The sequence below is a fragment of the Rhea pennata genome, chromosome 2 (genome assembly GCF_028389875.1).
Source record: "Rhea pennata isolate bPtePen1 chromosome 2, bPtePen1.pri, whole genome shotgun sequence".
Taxonomy (NCBI): Eukaryota; Metazoa; Chordata; class Aves; order Rheiformes; family Rheidae; genus Rhea; species Rhea pennata.
Window position 1 is genome coordinate 112,785,466 of NC_084664.1, and position 14,140 is coordinate 112,799,605.

At 41.9% G+C, this 14,140-nt stretch overlaps 1 protein-coding gene and 1 pseudogene across 2 annotated transcripts in view; one reads left to right on the forward strand and one right to left on the reverse strand.

Moving 5' to 3' along the window:
- LOC134137341 (small ribosomal subunit protein RACK1-like) overlaps positions 1–6,312 on the forward strand; it is an 88,169-nt pseudogene extending 81,857 nt beyond the window's left edge.
- SMCHD1 (structural maintenance of chromosomes flexible hinge domain containing 1) overlaps positions 1–11,316 on the reverse strand; it is an 83,931-nt gene extending 72,615 nt beyond the window's left edge. For both annotated transcript variants that reach the window (XM_062570195.1, XM_062570197.1), the window contains exon 1: positions 11,069–11,316. In XM_062570195.1, the coding sequence (XP_062426179.1) occupies positions 11,069–11,248 (180 nt within the window). In that variant the 5' untranslated portion in view covers positions 11,249–11,316. The remainder of the gene's footprint in view (positions 1–11,068) is intronic.
- Positions 11,317–14,140: the final 2,824 nt, after the last annotated feature.

A 14,140-nucleotide genomic window follows, 5' to 3' on the forward strand; every position in this document is an offset into this window, starting at 1 on the left:
CTGCTGAGCTCTTTTCAGCTGGGTATTATGCCTTTTTTCCAAATAAACACAGAAGATGCACTTATTTTGTAACTTCATAAATTGTCAAGACTCATAGTCACAATCCAGCTTTTTACATCAGCAAAATGTTGAAGAGTACAATAGAATCACTATAGTCAGAAACACCTCTGCACATCTGCCACGTGTAAAAGTGTTTGGAAGCTACTGCACCAAAATAGCTGGGCAAAATGCTTTTTTGGAAGACATGAAAGAGAAAAGGTTTTGGGAAAATACGAAAAACACAGAGACAAGCTCCAAACTAGGTGGTGGTGGGGGGGAAGTATGTTCTGTAAAAAGAGAAGTGGACATGTGAAAAAACAAGCATTAATGAACTTTGGTTACATATGATCACTACATGCATATGCAAAAATCAAAGTACTACAAAGATCCAGAACCAAAAGGTCTCCAACCTTGATAAAATGACTGGATCATGTGATTTCAGACAGATAACAAGTTTCTGCAACTACCTGCATACATAAAAAGACTCCTGAAACAAAACACCTGAAAACCCCACACACAGTTAAAAAGTATAGAAGATTAAGATCAATGAACCAGATTCTGAGTAGTTATGGGGCAGTGAGGGGAGAAGAGGAGGGAGGAAAGAGTTGCTTACAAAGAATAACTTGAATTGCTTGCTAAGCCACAGATGATAACTATGCTCAGAGGTGAACTGAGTATAAACTGCAGTGTTTTGGTAGCAGGGAGCTGCAGACGTGACCGATGTGCGATACAACCATGTATTGCCCTGTGCCACTCACAGCCAGTTGGAACTGGCTCAAAAACCAAAAAAAAAAAAAAAAGAAAAAAAAAAGAAAAAAAAAAAAAAAAAAAAAGGCTGCTATGTGCCAAAACCTCAACTTGGCAGACAAATACCTCTGCTCAAATATATATTAAGAATACATATTAAGAAAGAGTTGTGGTCACTTAAGCAGAAGAAAGGCAGGAAACGTGAAGAGAAACACAGGAGACAGGCAAAACAGAGGAGACGGACAGGAGGCATCTCTGGAGATGCACTCTTGGAAGGAGGCACTCCACTCCACAGCAAGGACACCTGTGAAGGGCTGTGAGCCACAGAGGTCCGATGCTGCAGCAGGACATCCGTCCAAAGGGGCTGTGACCAATGAATTACCCATGATGGAAAGAGAAAAATGAACAGGAAGCACAGTGGAGTGGCAGAAAGGAATTGTCAGGCGCACAACCCCAACCGCCACAGATGGCCTCCCCAAATGAATTGAGATGGACTGAGCATGGTGAATACAAGGGAAGTCTGGATTAAGAAGTGGGAAGGAGAGGTGTTTGACAGAAGCTGAGCCTGGGGAAGGGGTTGAAAGTCTTTTCCCTTGACTGTTTGTGTCATTATTTTCCCTTTACCCCCTCCTCAATACCCAAATCAGTAATCAAAAATTTGTGTTAACTGTAATAAGTTAAAGTTAGGAAAAATCCCATGAGTTTGGATTGTTTTTCCTGAAAAAGAAAGTCAGTTATCATGCAAAAGCTAAACAGTTGTCTTTATTCAAGCAAAAGAAGAGTACCCTTTATAAACTAGGGGCTCAATCTGAAGCACTGCATACATTTCATGATAAATACATAAAGCTAATGGATCTCAATTTGTTGGTGGATACTTATGAAATGAAACTAGTTTAATAGTAAAAGATTAGTTTGAAACAACTGAAGGAAGAATGCCAGACATCCAAAAAGCTTTCACTAGAACAATTTACAGGTGAGATACATGAACATGTGAATGAGTTGTAATCTCTCGAACCTTTGTAACTGAACCAAGGTTCAATTTATACACTTGCTTCTATATATACCGAAAAAAAGCAGACAGATCACCAGCAACTAAAACTCCTTCAACCAGGTCCTAGCCTCATGTGTGAGAGCATAAACACCCAAAGTAAATGTGGTTGCTATTTGATCTGAGGTCAACAACATGCATTGTGAGGCTTATCTGGCTACTAAGCAAACTAGAACATTTAGCATGAAGAAGTCAGCCTAGATTTTGCTTCTAGATTTACCATCTGCCTTGGAAAAGGTGTTCAATATCCAAATGTTAAACCTAGAATGTATATTAACATGGCTCAGAATGACACGGGTAGACATAAAGTTGTAAGGGAAGGAGGAATAACATACTATAAACACACAATCACTGCTCTGCTTCCAGTGGCTCTCCAGTTTATTAGCTAACACTGCAAAGTATAAAATAGTCATTGTTGGCTGGTGCTATTTTTTGAAAGTAAAGGAATGGGACAGTGTCACACATGACCGACATAAAACACTGAAACCAAAACTACAGTATCTTTAGAGAAGATGACACTTATCCACCTGCAACTCAAATTTTTCCAGTATAAACAGGAAGCATGATTTCGTGAACCAAGGCAGTATAAGTTACTTGCCCAGCACCAACTCCCCAGCAACAAAAGATGCATTATCAGTAACACCGTAAATTAGTTATTTTCTTTCACAGCTTTAATGCATGTTATAGAATTAAGTGTCATAAAAATCTTTTAGGAAAGCCTACAGAAAGAGCATACAAGTTCTGAAATGTCAAAGCAACTTTCCCACAAAAAGCAGCTTTCAGATCTTTAAAATTGTCTGTCTCCTATGGTAAACATTTCCAACAAGCAAATGCATTAGAATGATGTGAAGACCTGGCCTTGCAGCTTGGTGATGTAGCCAAGGGATAACAGAGACTTAACAGCTGAGCAATTCAGTTATGTTCCATAAAGGGGCATTGAGCCCAGGAATAATTTTCTGGATAGTAGAATTGTATTGCTGATGTTAAATAAGAGATATTCTTTTAAAGGAGAATTGTATCGCATCAAGTTAATTGTTACAAAAATCTGGCAAGATTCAACTTCAATATAGTCCTTTAATGATACACATTTTCACAACATTTTTACCTATAAATGCACCTGAGCTACCTAGAAGGATAAAAAGAAACATAGCTTTACTTTGAATTGGTTTATATTGGTTGAGTGGATCCTTTATATTGGTTGAGTGCATCCTTTGCTAAGATTTGTTCAGGAACCTAAAAAGGGGGCCTAAACATCACCCGCAAACTCTACAAGGCATGTAGCCTTCTGTAATTTTCCGTATGACTAACTGAATGCTCTGTGCTATTTAATTTATTATCTGAAAGATACACATCTGCCAAGTAGCTATCCTGTTCTGTGCCAAGTTAAAAAAAAAAAAATTATCAGTTCAAATTTTAAGACGCTTACTAGATCAACAAACTGATGAAACTAATTAAGGAATAGAATTTTATTATCAAAACACAATTAGGTTTCAAACTATGAACTGTGTTTCAGTAGCGCTTTCTGGATACTGAGATATTTTTATCATGTCTCTCAACTATCCATACAACTAAAAAATACTAAGTTCATTCATACAGATAGTAAGATATTAACAGATTAAATGGAGACTAAGCCCTTGCTAGAAGTACTTGAGAACAACTGTATGCAACCTGTAAGAGTGCTAACCAAATAAAATTTTCCAATATACTGATGGGTCAGCTAGCACCAACAGATGATGATAAGAGCACACAAGGTAGCGAAGCAAGTATAAGAATTGTCTTCAAGTAAGCCTCAAATTCGGACTAACGTCACAAAAGAAACATAAAACATCTTTGGACACCAACAGAAAGATAAGGGTTCCAAAAGTCTGCAGAAAAGCAGTTGCATTTAAAAACAGATAGAAATTATTTCTAAGCATGCTAGTTAGAGCTCAAATCAAGAAGCTTCATATTACAGAAGTACAGGAATACTTAGTAGCTCACATTTTCTAGGCAGATGGTCACTTGAGCAAAAGACTATAGGCAAAACCCAGCAATGGACATTAGTGTTCTGAAACATTCTCCAGACTACTAAAAGTGACCCCAATCCAAAGAATGAATTACACAAGACTAAATTTGAAGAACTTGAAGTGTCCTGTGTTTTGTATTATTTTTATGTTTTTATGAAGTTATATGAAATTAAGTTTTTATGAAGTTATGGGAAGATGGAGCGAAAATGAACAGAGGAAAGCAACATGGCTGAAGTCCTCTATGGTTGCACATATAAATCTAGGAAATCTTGTCCAGAACAGTGAGTTAACTTATATGTCTTTTCAAGATTTGCATACTTTAATGAGCTAAAACAAGCTAGGGACCTAAGACTGATGCAGAAAGCATGCTGTCATTAGTAGACTTGCTCAGAGCTTAGACAAGCACAGGAACTTTCATCAGAAATTCACAATTGTCTGTAAAAGCACAATCACAAATATTAATGAATAGAGTTACCAACTAAAGATGTGATACCAATTCCACACAGCTTCCACCATGAAAATACATTGTATAGCATCATGTGTTAGAGTAACAAGTAATTTGGAAGCCACCTTTGGAATGTAAAACCACTTTGTTACATCCAAGAAGTTGCCCCTAAATAACTAATGTTAAAAGAATGCTGAGACTCTACATCTTACAGTATCACTTTACTCAAATCTGAGCAAGAACTTAAAAAATACATATTCTTCTAAATCAGTCAACATATACATTTTAGTAATGTACCAGTGTGCACACAGGTAGGCAAATCACATCTTTCTTCCCGCTAAGACAGGAGTAACTAAAAGGAAGAAGCCACACACAAGCATTTCAGTGAAGACTGAAATATCAGTATAATACCATTTGAAAAAATGGTGCGTGAATGCTGGATATTGCATCTTAGAAGTACCTTACAGTATCTCCAACTTACTTCTCCCCACCCTCCCACTCAATAAAAATTTGTTTTGTGCATATATGGCATGTTTAAATAATATCTATTTTAATCACTTTTCTCTCCTTCTGCTTGCTATCTCTCCATGTGGCTTGACAAGTTCAGGTCAAAGACTCCACTGGTTCTGCTGCCATCCTCCTGCCCTGTTCCCACCATGTCAGAGCAAATAAGCCTGTGCAGCGCCCTGAAAAGCCATGATGGCTGAGTGATGCAGACTGCCACTACCCTGCAGTTCCTGGACAGGACCTTCTCTGTCTTGCATGACAAAACCATCATGACGCGGAAGCTGACTAAGGGTAAGTCCAACTATGGGATCCTGCAGCGAGCCTTGTGTGGCCACTCACACTCTGTCAGCAATGTGGTCATCTCCTCTGACAAGCAGCTTGCTCTCTCAGACTTCTAGGACAGCACCCTGCATCTCTGGAACCTCATCACAGGCACCACTACTCACTGCTTTTTTGGTAGACTAAGGACATGCTGAACGTGGCCTACTTGTCTGGCAACTGCCAGATCATCTCAGGCTTCAGGAGTAAGACCATCAAGCGCTGGAAGACCTTGCACGTCTGCTACAGGACAAGAGCCGTACAGACTGAGTGTCATGTGTGCACCTCCCCCAAACAACAGCCACCCAATCATCTCTCCAGTGGCTGGGACAGGCTGGTGAAGGTTTGGAACTTGGCTAACTGCAAATTGAAGATTAAAGGCATCAGTCACATGGGCTATCTCAATACAGTGACTGTGTCACCCAGTGGGAGCCTCTGGCAGCAAGGACAGCCAGGCCATGTCCTGAGGCCTGAATGAAGATGAGCACCTGTACATTCTTGACAGAGGGGACATCAGTAACACCTTGTGTTTCAGCCCCAACCGCTACTGGTTTTGTTTTTTGTTTGTTTATTTTAAATTTTCTGGGCTTCCCAGTACAAGACAGACATGAACATACTGAAACAAGACCAGCAAAGTCTTATCAATATGTCAAAATAAATCAAAATAAAAATTTGATGAGGAGTTAAGAAGGTTGAGCGAAACTCTTCTCAATGGTGCCCGGTGACAGGACATGAAGTAATGAGCACAAATTCAAACACAGCAAATTCTGTCCAAGAAAAAGCTTTTTTTCTTTTACTGTGAGGGTGATTGAACACAGGAACAACTTGCACAGAGAGGTTGTGGAGTCTCCATCCTTGGACATATTCAAATGCCAACTGGACATAGCCCTGGGCAACCTGCTCTAGCTGACCTTGCTTTTAGCAGTGAGATTGGACTAGGCCATCTCCAGAGGTGCTTCTAACCCTGAATTACTCTGCAATTCTGTGAGTTCCTGATTAAGGAATCTTGACGAGTAAGTAAACGAACATAGGTTTCATACTACAAAAATATCACTATTGCAAGATGGTTAAATTCTATCATTAAGAATGGAAGTACTTGTACTGAGCAAATTTATTGGAATAGTAACTTAGTAAGGTATTTAAATACCTCTAAATGTCTTTAACAGTTATCCTTAGGTGATAAAAAGAGTTAAGTTCCTAATATTTATTCACTTGATCATAAATAATTTCATTAAATATAATTTATTAGCCATTAACAAAGGTGTGCAAAAATTAATCTTGAGTTTCCATCATGACTGTATTTCTTCTTTCTCATATTCCTTTCTAATAAATATCTTTTTTGCCTCTTAACATTGAAATACTTGAATACATGCAAATAATTGAAATATTGCAATTCATTTCAGTGGACTGAAAGAAGAATCTGTTTAAAATTAGGCAGAAGAGACGGATACAATAAACAGTTCAACAAAAGATCTGACAAATGATTAAAAGCAAAATACTCTGTTTTAATGGGGAGTCTAAATGTCAAGTATTTACTTAAATTACTGCTTTTATGCTGGCATACATTCCTTCAAATCTTGGGGTTGTTACAATGAAGAAAAGCTTCAGAAGATTTAAAGAAGCATTTATAAATGCATTCACTTCATATTTAAGTAGTAACACTAGTTTTAGTACCATTAGCTATACTGGTACTTCATTCCAAAGCTTTTCAAAAATACCCGTAAGCATGTAGTAGAGCCTTTGTGCATTTTCAACACAGATAACTTGTTGCTTAAAATGCATTGTGACCACTCTCACCACTTGGAAAGATTCCAAGTAGTTTAACATCGAATTAAGATGTTCAAACTTCACTGTGTAGTTTGACAACTTGAGTGGGATTGTCATTAGCCACAAATAGAGCTTATGTCCATTCCTCTCATTGCAGAAAAATATTTTCAAACCATACTCCAAAAAAAAATCAGAACACTCAGTGGAGCATATTCCCCCCCCCCTTAAAAAAAAAAAAAAAAAAAAAAAGTCAGGAAGGTGTACAAGCTATAGTACTCCCAAGAAGAGATGAAACTCCCTATTTAATTCACTCTTTCACCTCAAAAACTCATGGTTCTGGAACTGCAATTACAAGATTGCTCCACATATGTTCTATAGTGCTGAAATGGAACAATCAAGCTGGCAGATCATTTTTAATTAAGAAGTGGCTGCCGTAGGATTGATCACTGCAAGGAAGAAGAATGAAGCCTATTTGCGCCAATCCTCCTTTATAAGATTTTTAAAATAATTTTTACAGTCAATACAATTTATCTGCATATAAAGTCACATTCAACCACTTTGTCATGTATTAACTCATCTTTAGGAAATAGTAACAAAATTCATAAGATGACAACAAGTATTTGCTTCAAAAACAAAGTTTCAAAACTGAATAAAGAATATTTTAATAAAAAGGTAGAAATATTTTATATGACAACAGATTGAGACAAAATGAATCAGACTTTAACCTAACTCTCAGTGACTGAAACTCTTAACTGGAAAAATCAGATATTCTGCAACACCTTCTCTCCATACGACGTAAAAAGTAAGTCTTACGAAGCAGCAGCCTAAGACCATGCCTTCAGGCATTCAATTATTTTCAAATCAGAATCCTCAAATGTTGCAGTCAGGTTAAATTTTACTGTTTTTCAAGATTGCCATTCTCTTAATTCCAGTTTATCTAGATATATCCAAAGGAGTTCTCTAAAGCCATAGGAAGATGTTCATAGCAGAAACAGTTCCAACAGCTTAATACATTTCTGGCACCTTTGTCAGACATCACCACTCCCACAGCCCAGTTGGCAGTCTGAAAATGCATGTGTACCTTAGCTGCTACAGTAGAATAATTCAATTGCATGACAAATGGCCAAAGTAAATTTAAAGCAGAGCCTGTACTGAGGTTGAACTATTCACTTGACGGGGTACCCTGGAAACCAACATGGCTAAATGCACTGTGTTTGCCTGATCAAGCAAGACTCAGTTATTCTCTAATAACTTCAGTTGGAGAAGAGTGAATACGACGTTCTGCTTCTCTCTCCTCTTAAGCAAGCTTTAAGTTGTTTTGACTGTCAACTGAACACTTTTTTCTGAACTTTCATCACTTCCTTAATAAGTTTTCAGCACCATAAACTGGCCTCAGTCACATGAATTCAAGCATCATCTTTTTCGTGGATACAGTTGTTGCAACTTTCAAGATCCCAGAAATTTTGCACTTTGGAGTAAAACACTTGGAGAAATGCATACACTGTGCAAAACACGCAGAAACACTGATATGCCAAGTCTTACAAGAACATCCCATATGCTATTACTGTGCCACAATTCAGACATCACAGTTCCTGGACCTAAGCTTGAAAGTTTTCATTGAATCAGTGTTGCTGATCATGTCAAACAACCTGCCTAGACACGCTGACATGCATTCAGAGTTGGATGTCCCATAAATAAGATAATGAAAGCTCCAACAGTCAAAACCATCACACTGAAATTAGTGGTAATAAGGCAACCCTGAACTCACAGAGAGCTATTACAGGAACCTTTTCTCCAAGAGAATGATCATTTGAGATTCTTCTTGCACAGGTTTTTAAGAGCACCAACTGCTTTATCAATACCTCAAAATGGTCACCAAGGTAGTTAATAAGGATTAGGGTGTTGAAATGGCAAGGATTTCTACATGACTTTTGTTTTCATATACATCAAATCCAAACACAGGAAGTTCTGCTTTGCAGTGCCAGACTTTCCAAACACAATGTTACACATTTGAGTAGTCTGCCTAAGGACATCAAAGTACTGAATCCACAATACTGACACATTTTCTGAGATAAGAAAACTCAGAAGTTGTCTGTTTCCAAAATTTGTCACATGCAATAATGATTTATTTCTGTACTACAAATATATCAAAACCTCTGTGAACTACTGAACACTGTGGGGTTGCATGGAAAAAGAAGTCACAAGGGCACGCAGCATACAATGAGCAAGAAAAAGAAAGGCTTCTTTTATTCATAACAAGTTGCAAATTAGTGTTAACTCCACTCAGTTGATTAATTACAAAAACTAACAAAAAAAAAATGGGTTAAACAGCTCATCAACACATTTACCCTGAACACTGAAAATAAGAAGTATCTTTGTTATTCTGGAAAGTCAGTCAATACTGTTCAGATGGGGAAGAGAGAGAGGACCCATTAAGACTGCTATATTCTAGGAAGAAATCATCAAATATTACTGAAAGTACTCATGGGAGATAGGAACCCTATCTCTATGCACCCTATGCACCATCAAAATGGAGGAAGAAAACGGGGATTCTGTACAGGTGAAATCAGACCACGAGAGCTTAGAATGGACTACATTTGAGTGGTAAATTGGGTAGCCATGATCTTATTGTATACTTTCAGACTTTAACCATGTTTAGATACTAAAGGACCAACTTTTTTTAAGTCATTTCTTAGGCCATGAATCCATTTTGCTGCCGAGCAGTTCAGGGTGTTATGTCACATAAACCATATCAATGTCTTCATTCCATTCAGTTACTTGTTTCTTTCTAAACTTATGAACTTTAGGCACATGAGTTATATAAAATGTGGGTGCTAATCTTTGATAATCAAATGATTGTTGAGTAATAATACACATCGATACCAGTAAATCAATATACCATTTAGAAAACTGAAATAAAAGAATTCTGCAAGGAAAAGACAGACACGTGTGACAAGCATTCCTGTTGACACTGACAATTCAAAGCTTCCACCCCAGTAAGTGACCATGACATTAAACACTGTCCAAACATAGAACAAACTAGCCTATTTTCTCCAAGAACACATAGCCTAGAAAACAAAGTGCAAATTGCACTGGATGAAGGAACTAAAATAGAATGTTCTATCAGATTAAGTTAGGGCATAATTTACAGTTGATTCCCCTATGTGCTTCACAATATAAAAAGATATACACGAGCAGCTAATAGATTTATGGCATTTATTATTCTCTCAGTAAACAAACGTTTGACGGAAAATGGGCGTTTCCTACTGGTATGACAGGCAGGAGTCATAAGTCTATTTCAGGCTCAAGTAAACAGTGCACACCTGGAAAAGAAATCTCCACCTCCAAGAATTTTGGAGAGAGAATAAATTCGCGTTTTGTATAATAAAAGGACAAGAGGACTAAAAGACACACGATACAGCAAAGACGACGAAGTGGATAAATTATTCGAGCAGCTGCCACCATTACGGGCTTCAGGCGGAGAGTTACACGTGCCATGACGAGAAACAGCCGGTGCTTGTTTCCGTCACCTCGGACAGCAGAAGGAGCAAGGTTCGGCCCGGCTCGGCTTTAGCGGCGAGTCGAGAACCCGACCGCCGCGCCGCGCCGCGCCCCGGGCGGGCCGGGCCGGGCCGGGCGGGCGGTTCCCGCCGCGGCCTCGCGGGGGAGCTCCGCAGCGGCCGCTTTACCTCGCGCCTCCGCGAGGGGGCCGGGACGCGGCGGCCGGGTCGCGCCGCGCCCCTCACCGTGTCGCCCTCCCTCTCGCCCCCCCCCTTCCCCGGCGGGAGCAATTTCTCCTCCATGGCCGCGTCTCTCCGTCCCGGCAACAAAGTTTGCGGGCCGGACGCGCGACGACAGCGGCACCGGGGCGGGCGCCACCCGTCCGGCCCGGCGGCGAGCGGGCGGCAAGGTGGCGGCCGCCCACGCCGCCGCGGCGCAGCCCCGCGCCCCCGGCGGCGGCTCCCCGCGCACGTGGGGCTCGGCACGTGCCAGCCGCCCCCTCGCCCTCCCCCCACCGCCGCCGCGAGGCCCGCGCGCGCAGGCAGGCCGTTGGCGGCCGTTGAGGCCCGCGCGCGCGCGCGCGGCGCCCGCCGCCGCCGCCCCGCTCGGCGGGGAGGGGGCGCGCGCAGCCCCCAGGCCGCGGCGCTGCCCGCCGCGGCGCTGCCCGGCGCCCCCCCCCGGCCGCGGTACCTGGCACACGGCGCTGCGGAAGCCGCGGTAGCTGTCCTTGCCGTAGCTGAGCACTTTCTCGTCGGAGTCCGCCTGCGCCCGCCGACGGTCGAAGAGAAAGACGGTGCGGTCCCCGCTGCCGCGAGGCGTCAGCAGCACGGGCCTGCGGGCTCCGCGGCTGCCTCCCGCCGCCGCTGCCATATTGGGGAGCCGACGAGACACGGAAACCGTCCGGCCGCGATGGCGGCGGCGGCGGCGGCAGCAGCGAGGGCTCCACGGCGGCGCGCGGGCTCCCCCGCCTGGCGCTGCTCCCCTCGCGCGCGGCTCCCGCGGTGGGAGGGGCCTGCGGCCTCCCGGAAGGGAGGGGCGAGGCCGGGCGGAGGCGGGGACGCCCGGAAACGAAACTACCCCGCGGCGCCGCGACTCGGAACGAGTTCGCGCCACTTCCGGCCCGGCCGTGCGGCGCTCGCAGAGAGGGCGGCGGCAGGGGGCGCTGCAGGGCGCGGGCGGCCGCCGCTGCCCCCGCAGGCGGCCGGGCAGCGCGCTTGGTTCCGCCCCGCCCCGCCCCGCCCCGCCCCGCCCGCGGCGCTGCCGGCCGCGCCGGGAGGGGGCGCCCGCGCCCCGCAGCGCCGCCGCTACGCCGCGCCGCGGCCCGGGCCCCGCCTCCCCTCGCCTCGCCGGCAGCGCCGCGCCGCGGCCGGTGGCGTGTGGGCGGCCGGTAGCGTGTGGGCGGCCGGTAGCGTGTGGGCGGCAGGGCGAGGGCGTTCCCGCGCTTCTCGCTGGCCGCAGCCTTGCGGTTGGGACTTGCCGAGGGCCTGAAGTAATAGCTGAGCTTTCGTCTCCCTTGAAATAAACTGAGCCATCGAGTCTTTTTACTTTCCTTTATTTTTCCTTCCCTTTTTTCTTTCTTTCCATTTTTCCTTTTTCCTTTTTTCTTTTTCCGTTTTCCTTTTTTCCCTGTTTCTTCTTTTCCTTTCTTTCCCTTTCCTTTTCCTCTTTCTCTTTCCTTTTCCTCCTTCCCCCCCTTTTTTTGCTTCTCCTTTTTTGCTTTTCGTTTTTTTCCCCTGTTTCTTTCCCTTTCCCTTCTGCTTTCCCTTCCCTTTTTCTTTCTTTCTTTCTTTTTTTTCCCCTCCTGAAATGCTGGCAGTTGTCACATCTCCTCGCTGCACCCTTTCCCATTTCTTGCCATTGTTTTCTGTGTGGATGCTGAGGTGTCAGCGGTGTGTTCTGTTACTGCCACATGCTCAGGTAGAAATGTCTTTTGGTATGGATAAGGTTATGTAGAGTGCCTTGAGAAGAACTAATAGATGCTGTCAAAGATAGAAATATGTAAAAATACAGAAGAAGGGTGTTTCTATTTTTCCATATGCTTATGTGTATGTTGAAGATCGTGTCACAGTACCCCAGAAGTGCTTCCTTCTTCTGCTACCCATGATCTGTTCAGAGTAACAGAGACCATTCCTTTCCACAGGTGAGATCCTTGCTGTCTGCTGCACCTTTCTGGAAACTTATTTTGTTTGAACAGGTCTGTCTGGAGAACATTATCCAAAACACTTCCACTCTCTGTGCTCTTTGCTTTATAATAGCTGCAATAATGCTATAAAACTATCACGAAATGTTAACTTTATGATGTGATTCCTAGAGAGTCTGATCTATCAGTAGTCTTTTTGATGCTTCCCCATTGACAAACAAGTCTTCAGAGCTGTTTGAGTCAGTTTTATTGATTTTTTGTTTGTTTTGAGAAAGAGGAGGATTTTTTTTTTTTTTTTTTTTTTTTTTTTGGATCATGGAATAAGGATTAAGTTCCTGCTGAGTATATTATGTGGAAGGACCTGTGTAAATAAAACTGAAGAGCCTGTGCAATCCTTGAGTAGGATCCACAAGTGGGTTTTTATTTTTTTAATGACATAGTGTTGTAATAGTAAAGGGTTGTTTTATTATCTTCAGTCTTAGAAACAGATTTCATTTAAAATTTAATTGTGAAGTTAAACTTAAAACTTTGTGAAGTTCTTGCTTTTTTGTATATGCAAAACCTTAATAACATTTGTATGTGTGCCACAGCCAGAATGGTAGGACTGCAGTAGCTGCAAAACTGCAGTTTAAATGAAGTCATTCAAGAAGTACTTAAGTACAGTCTTAATGGTCTTTAAAGAACCAGCAAGACATACTTGCCAGGAAACTGTCAAGAACTTTCGATTTGTGATTCATGCTAGGGTGGACTAACAACTTTTCCTCCTATCATAAACAATTGCTGTGACATAGTTGTTTTACACTTTATAAACCAGCTTAGAGACAGAAATTCAGTAAGTACGACTTAATGCATTGTTTAGACTTCCTGCAGCTGCCATTTTTGCTCCTGATGTGGTTAACTCAGAGAAACTGAGTGTCTTCTGACTTTCTGTGTTTCTTCTGTACTTGTAGTTCATCCTTTCATCCTGCATACTGTTCCTGTATTCTGATTTTATGCACAGCCTTTCAGTGTTGTCAGTGGAGCAAAACATATCTAAGAACTGAATATATAGACTACACAAAAATTGGTCTGTTAACATTTTTAGAATTTCCCTCATAATTTGCTGTTGTTTCTGGTCTAGGAATACAAAATATAGTAAGTGGGAACATTTTTGTCTGTAGTCACTTTTTAATTTGTGGGTAACATTTTTGTCTTGTACAACTTCAGAAACTAGAGGACATAACACATTCTTGGCATTTTCATATGTGCACTAGATGTGTGTCATACATCAACATTGTTTCTTTAGACCCTCTAAACAGGTATTTTTTTCTCTAATTGTAAATTAATTACTTTCAAGCTTTCTTGCATATAAAATTGTGTTACTAACTTCTAATTATTTTGATATTCTGTAACAGCTAACTTTTTTTACATTAAAAAAAAAATGTAGACTCCTGGATGTAAGGGCTGTGTTTTCTAATGTGTATTTACTTCCCTGTTATTAACAATGTAGTGACTATGCCTTACATCTTTTGTCAGTCCTATGGACTAAATTGATGTCTCGCCTATTCCTTGCCTAAAAGAAGTGAATTATCATCAAGGCAACATGTTCTGGAAAGAAACTATAACCATATATAGCAACATTA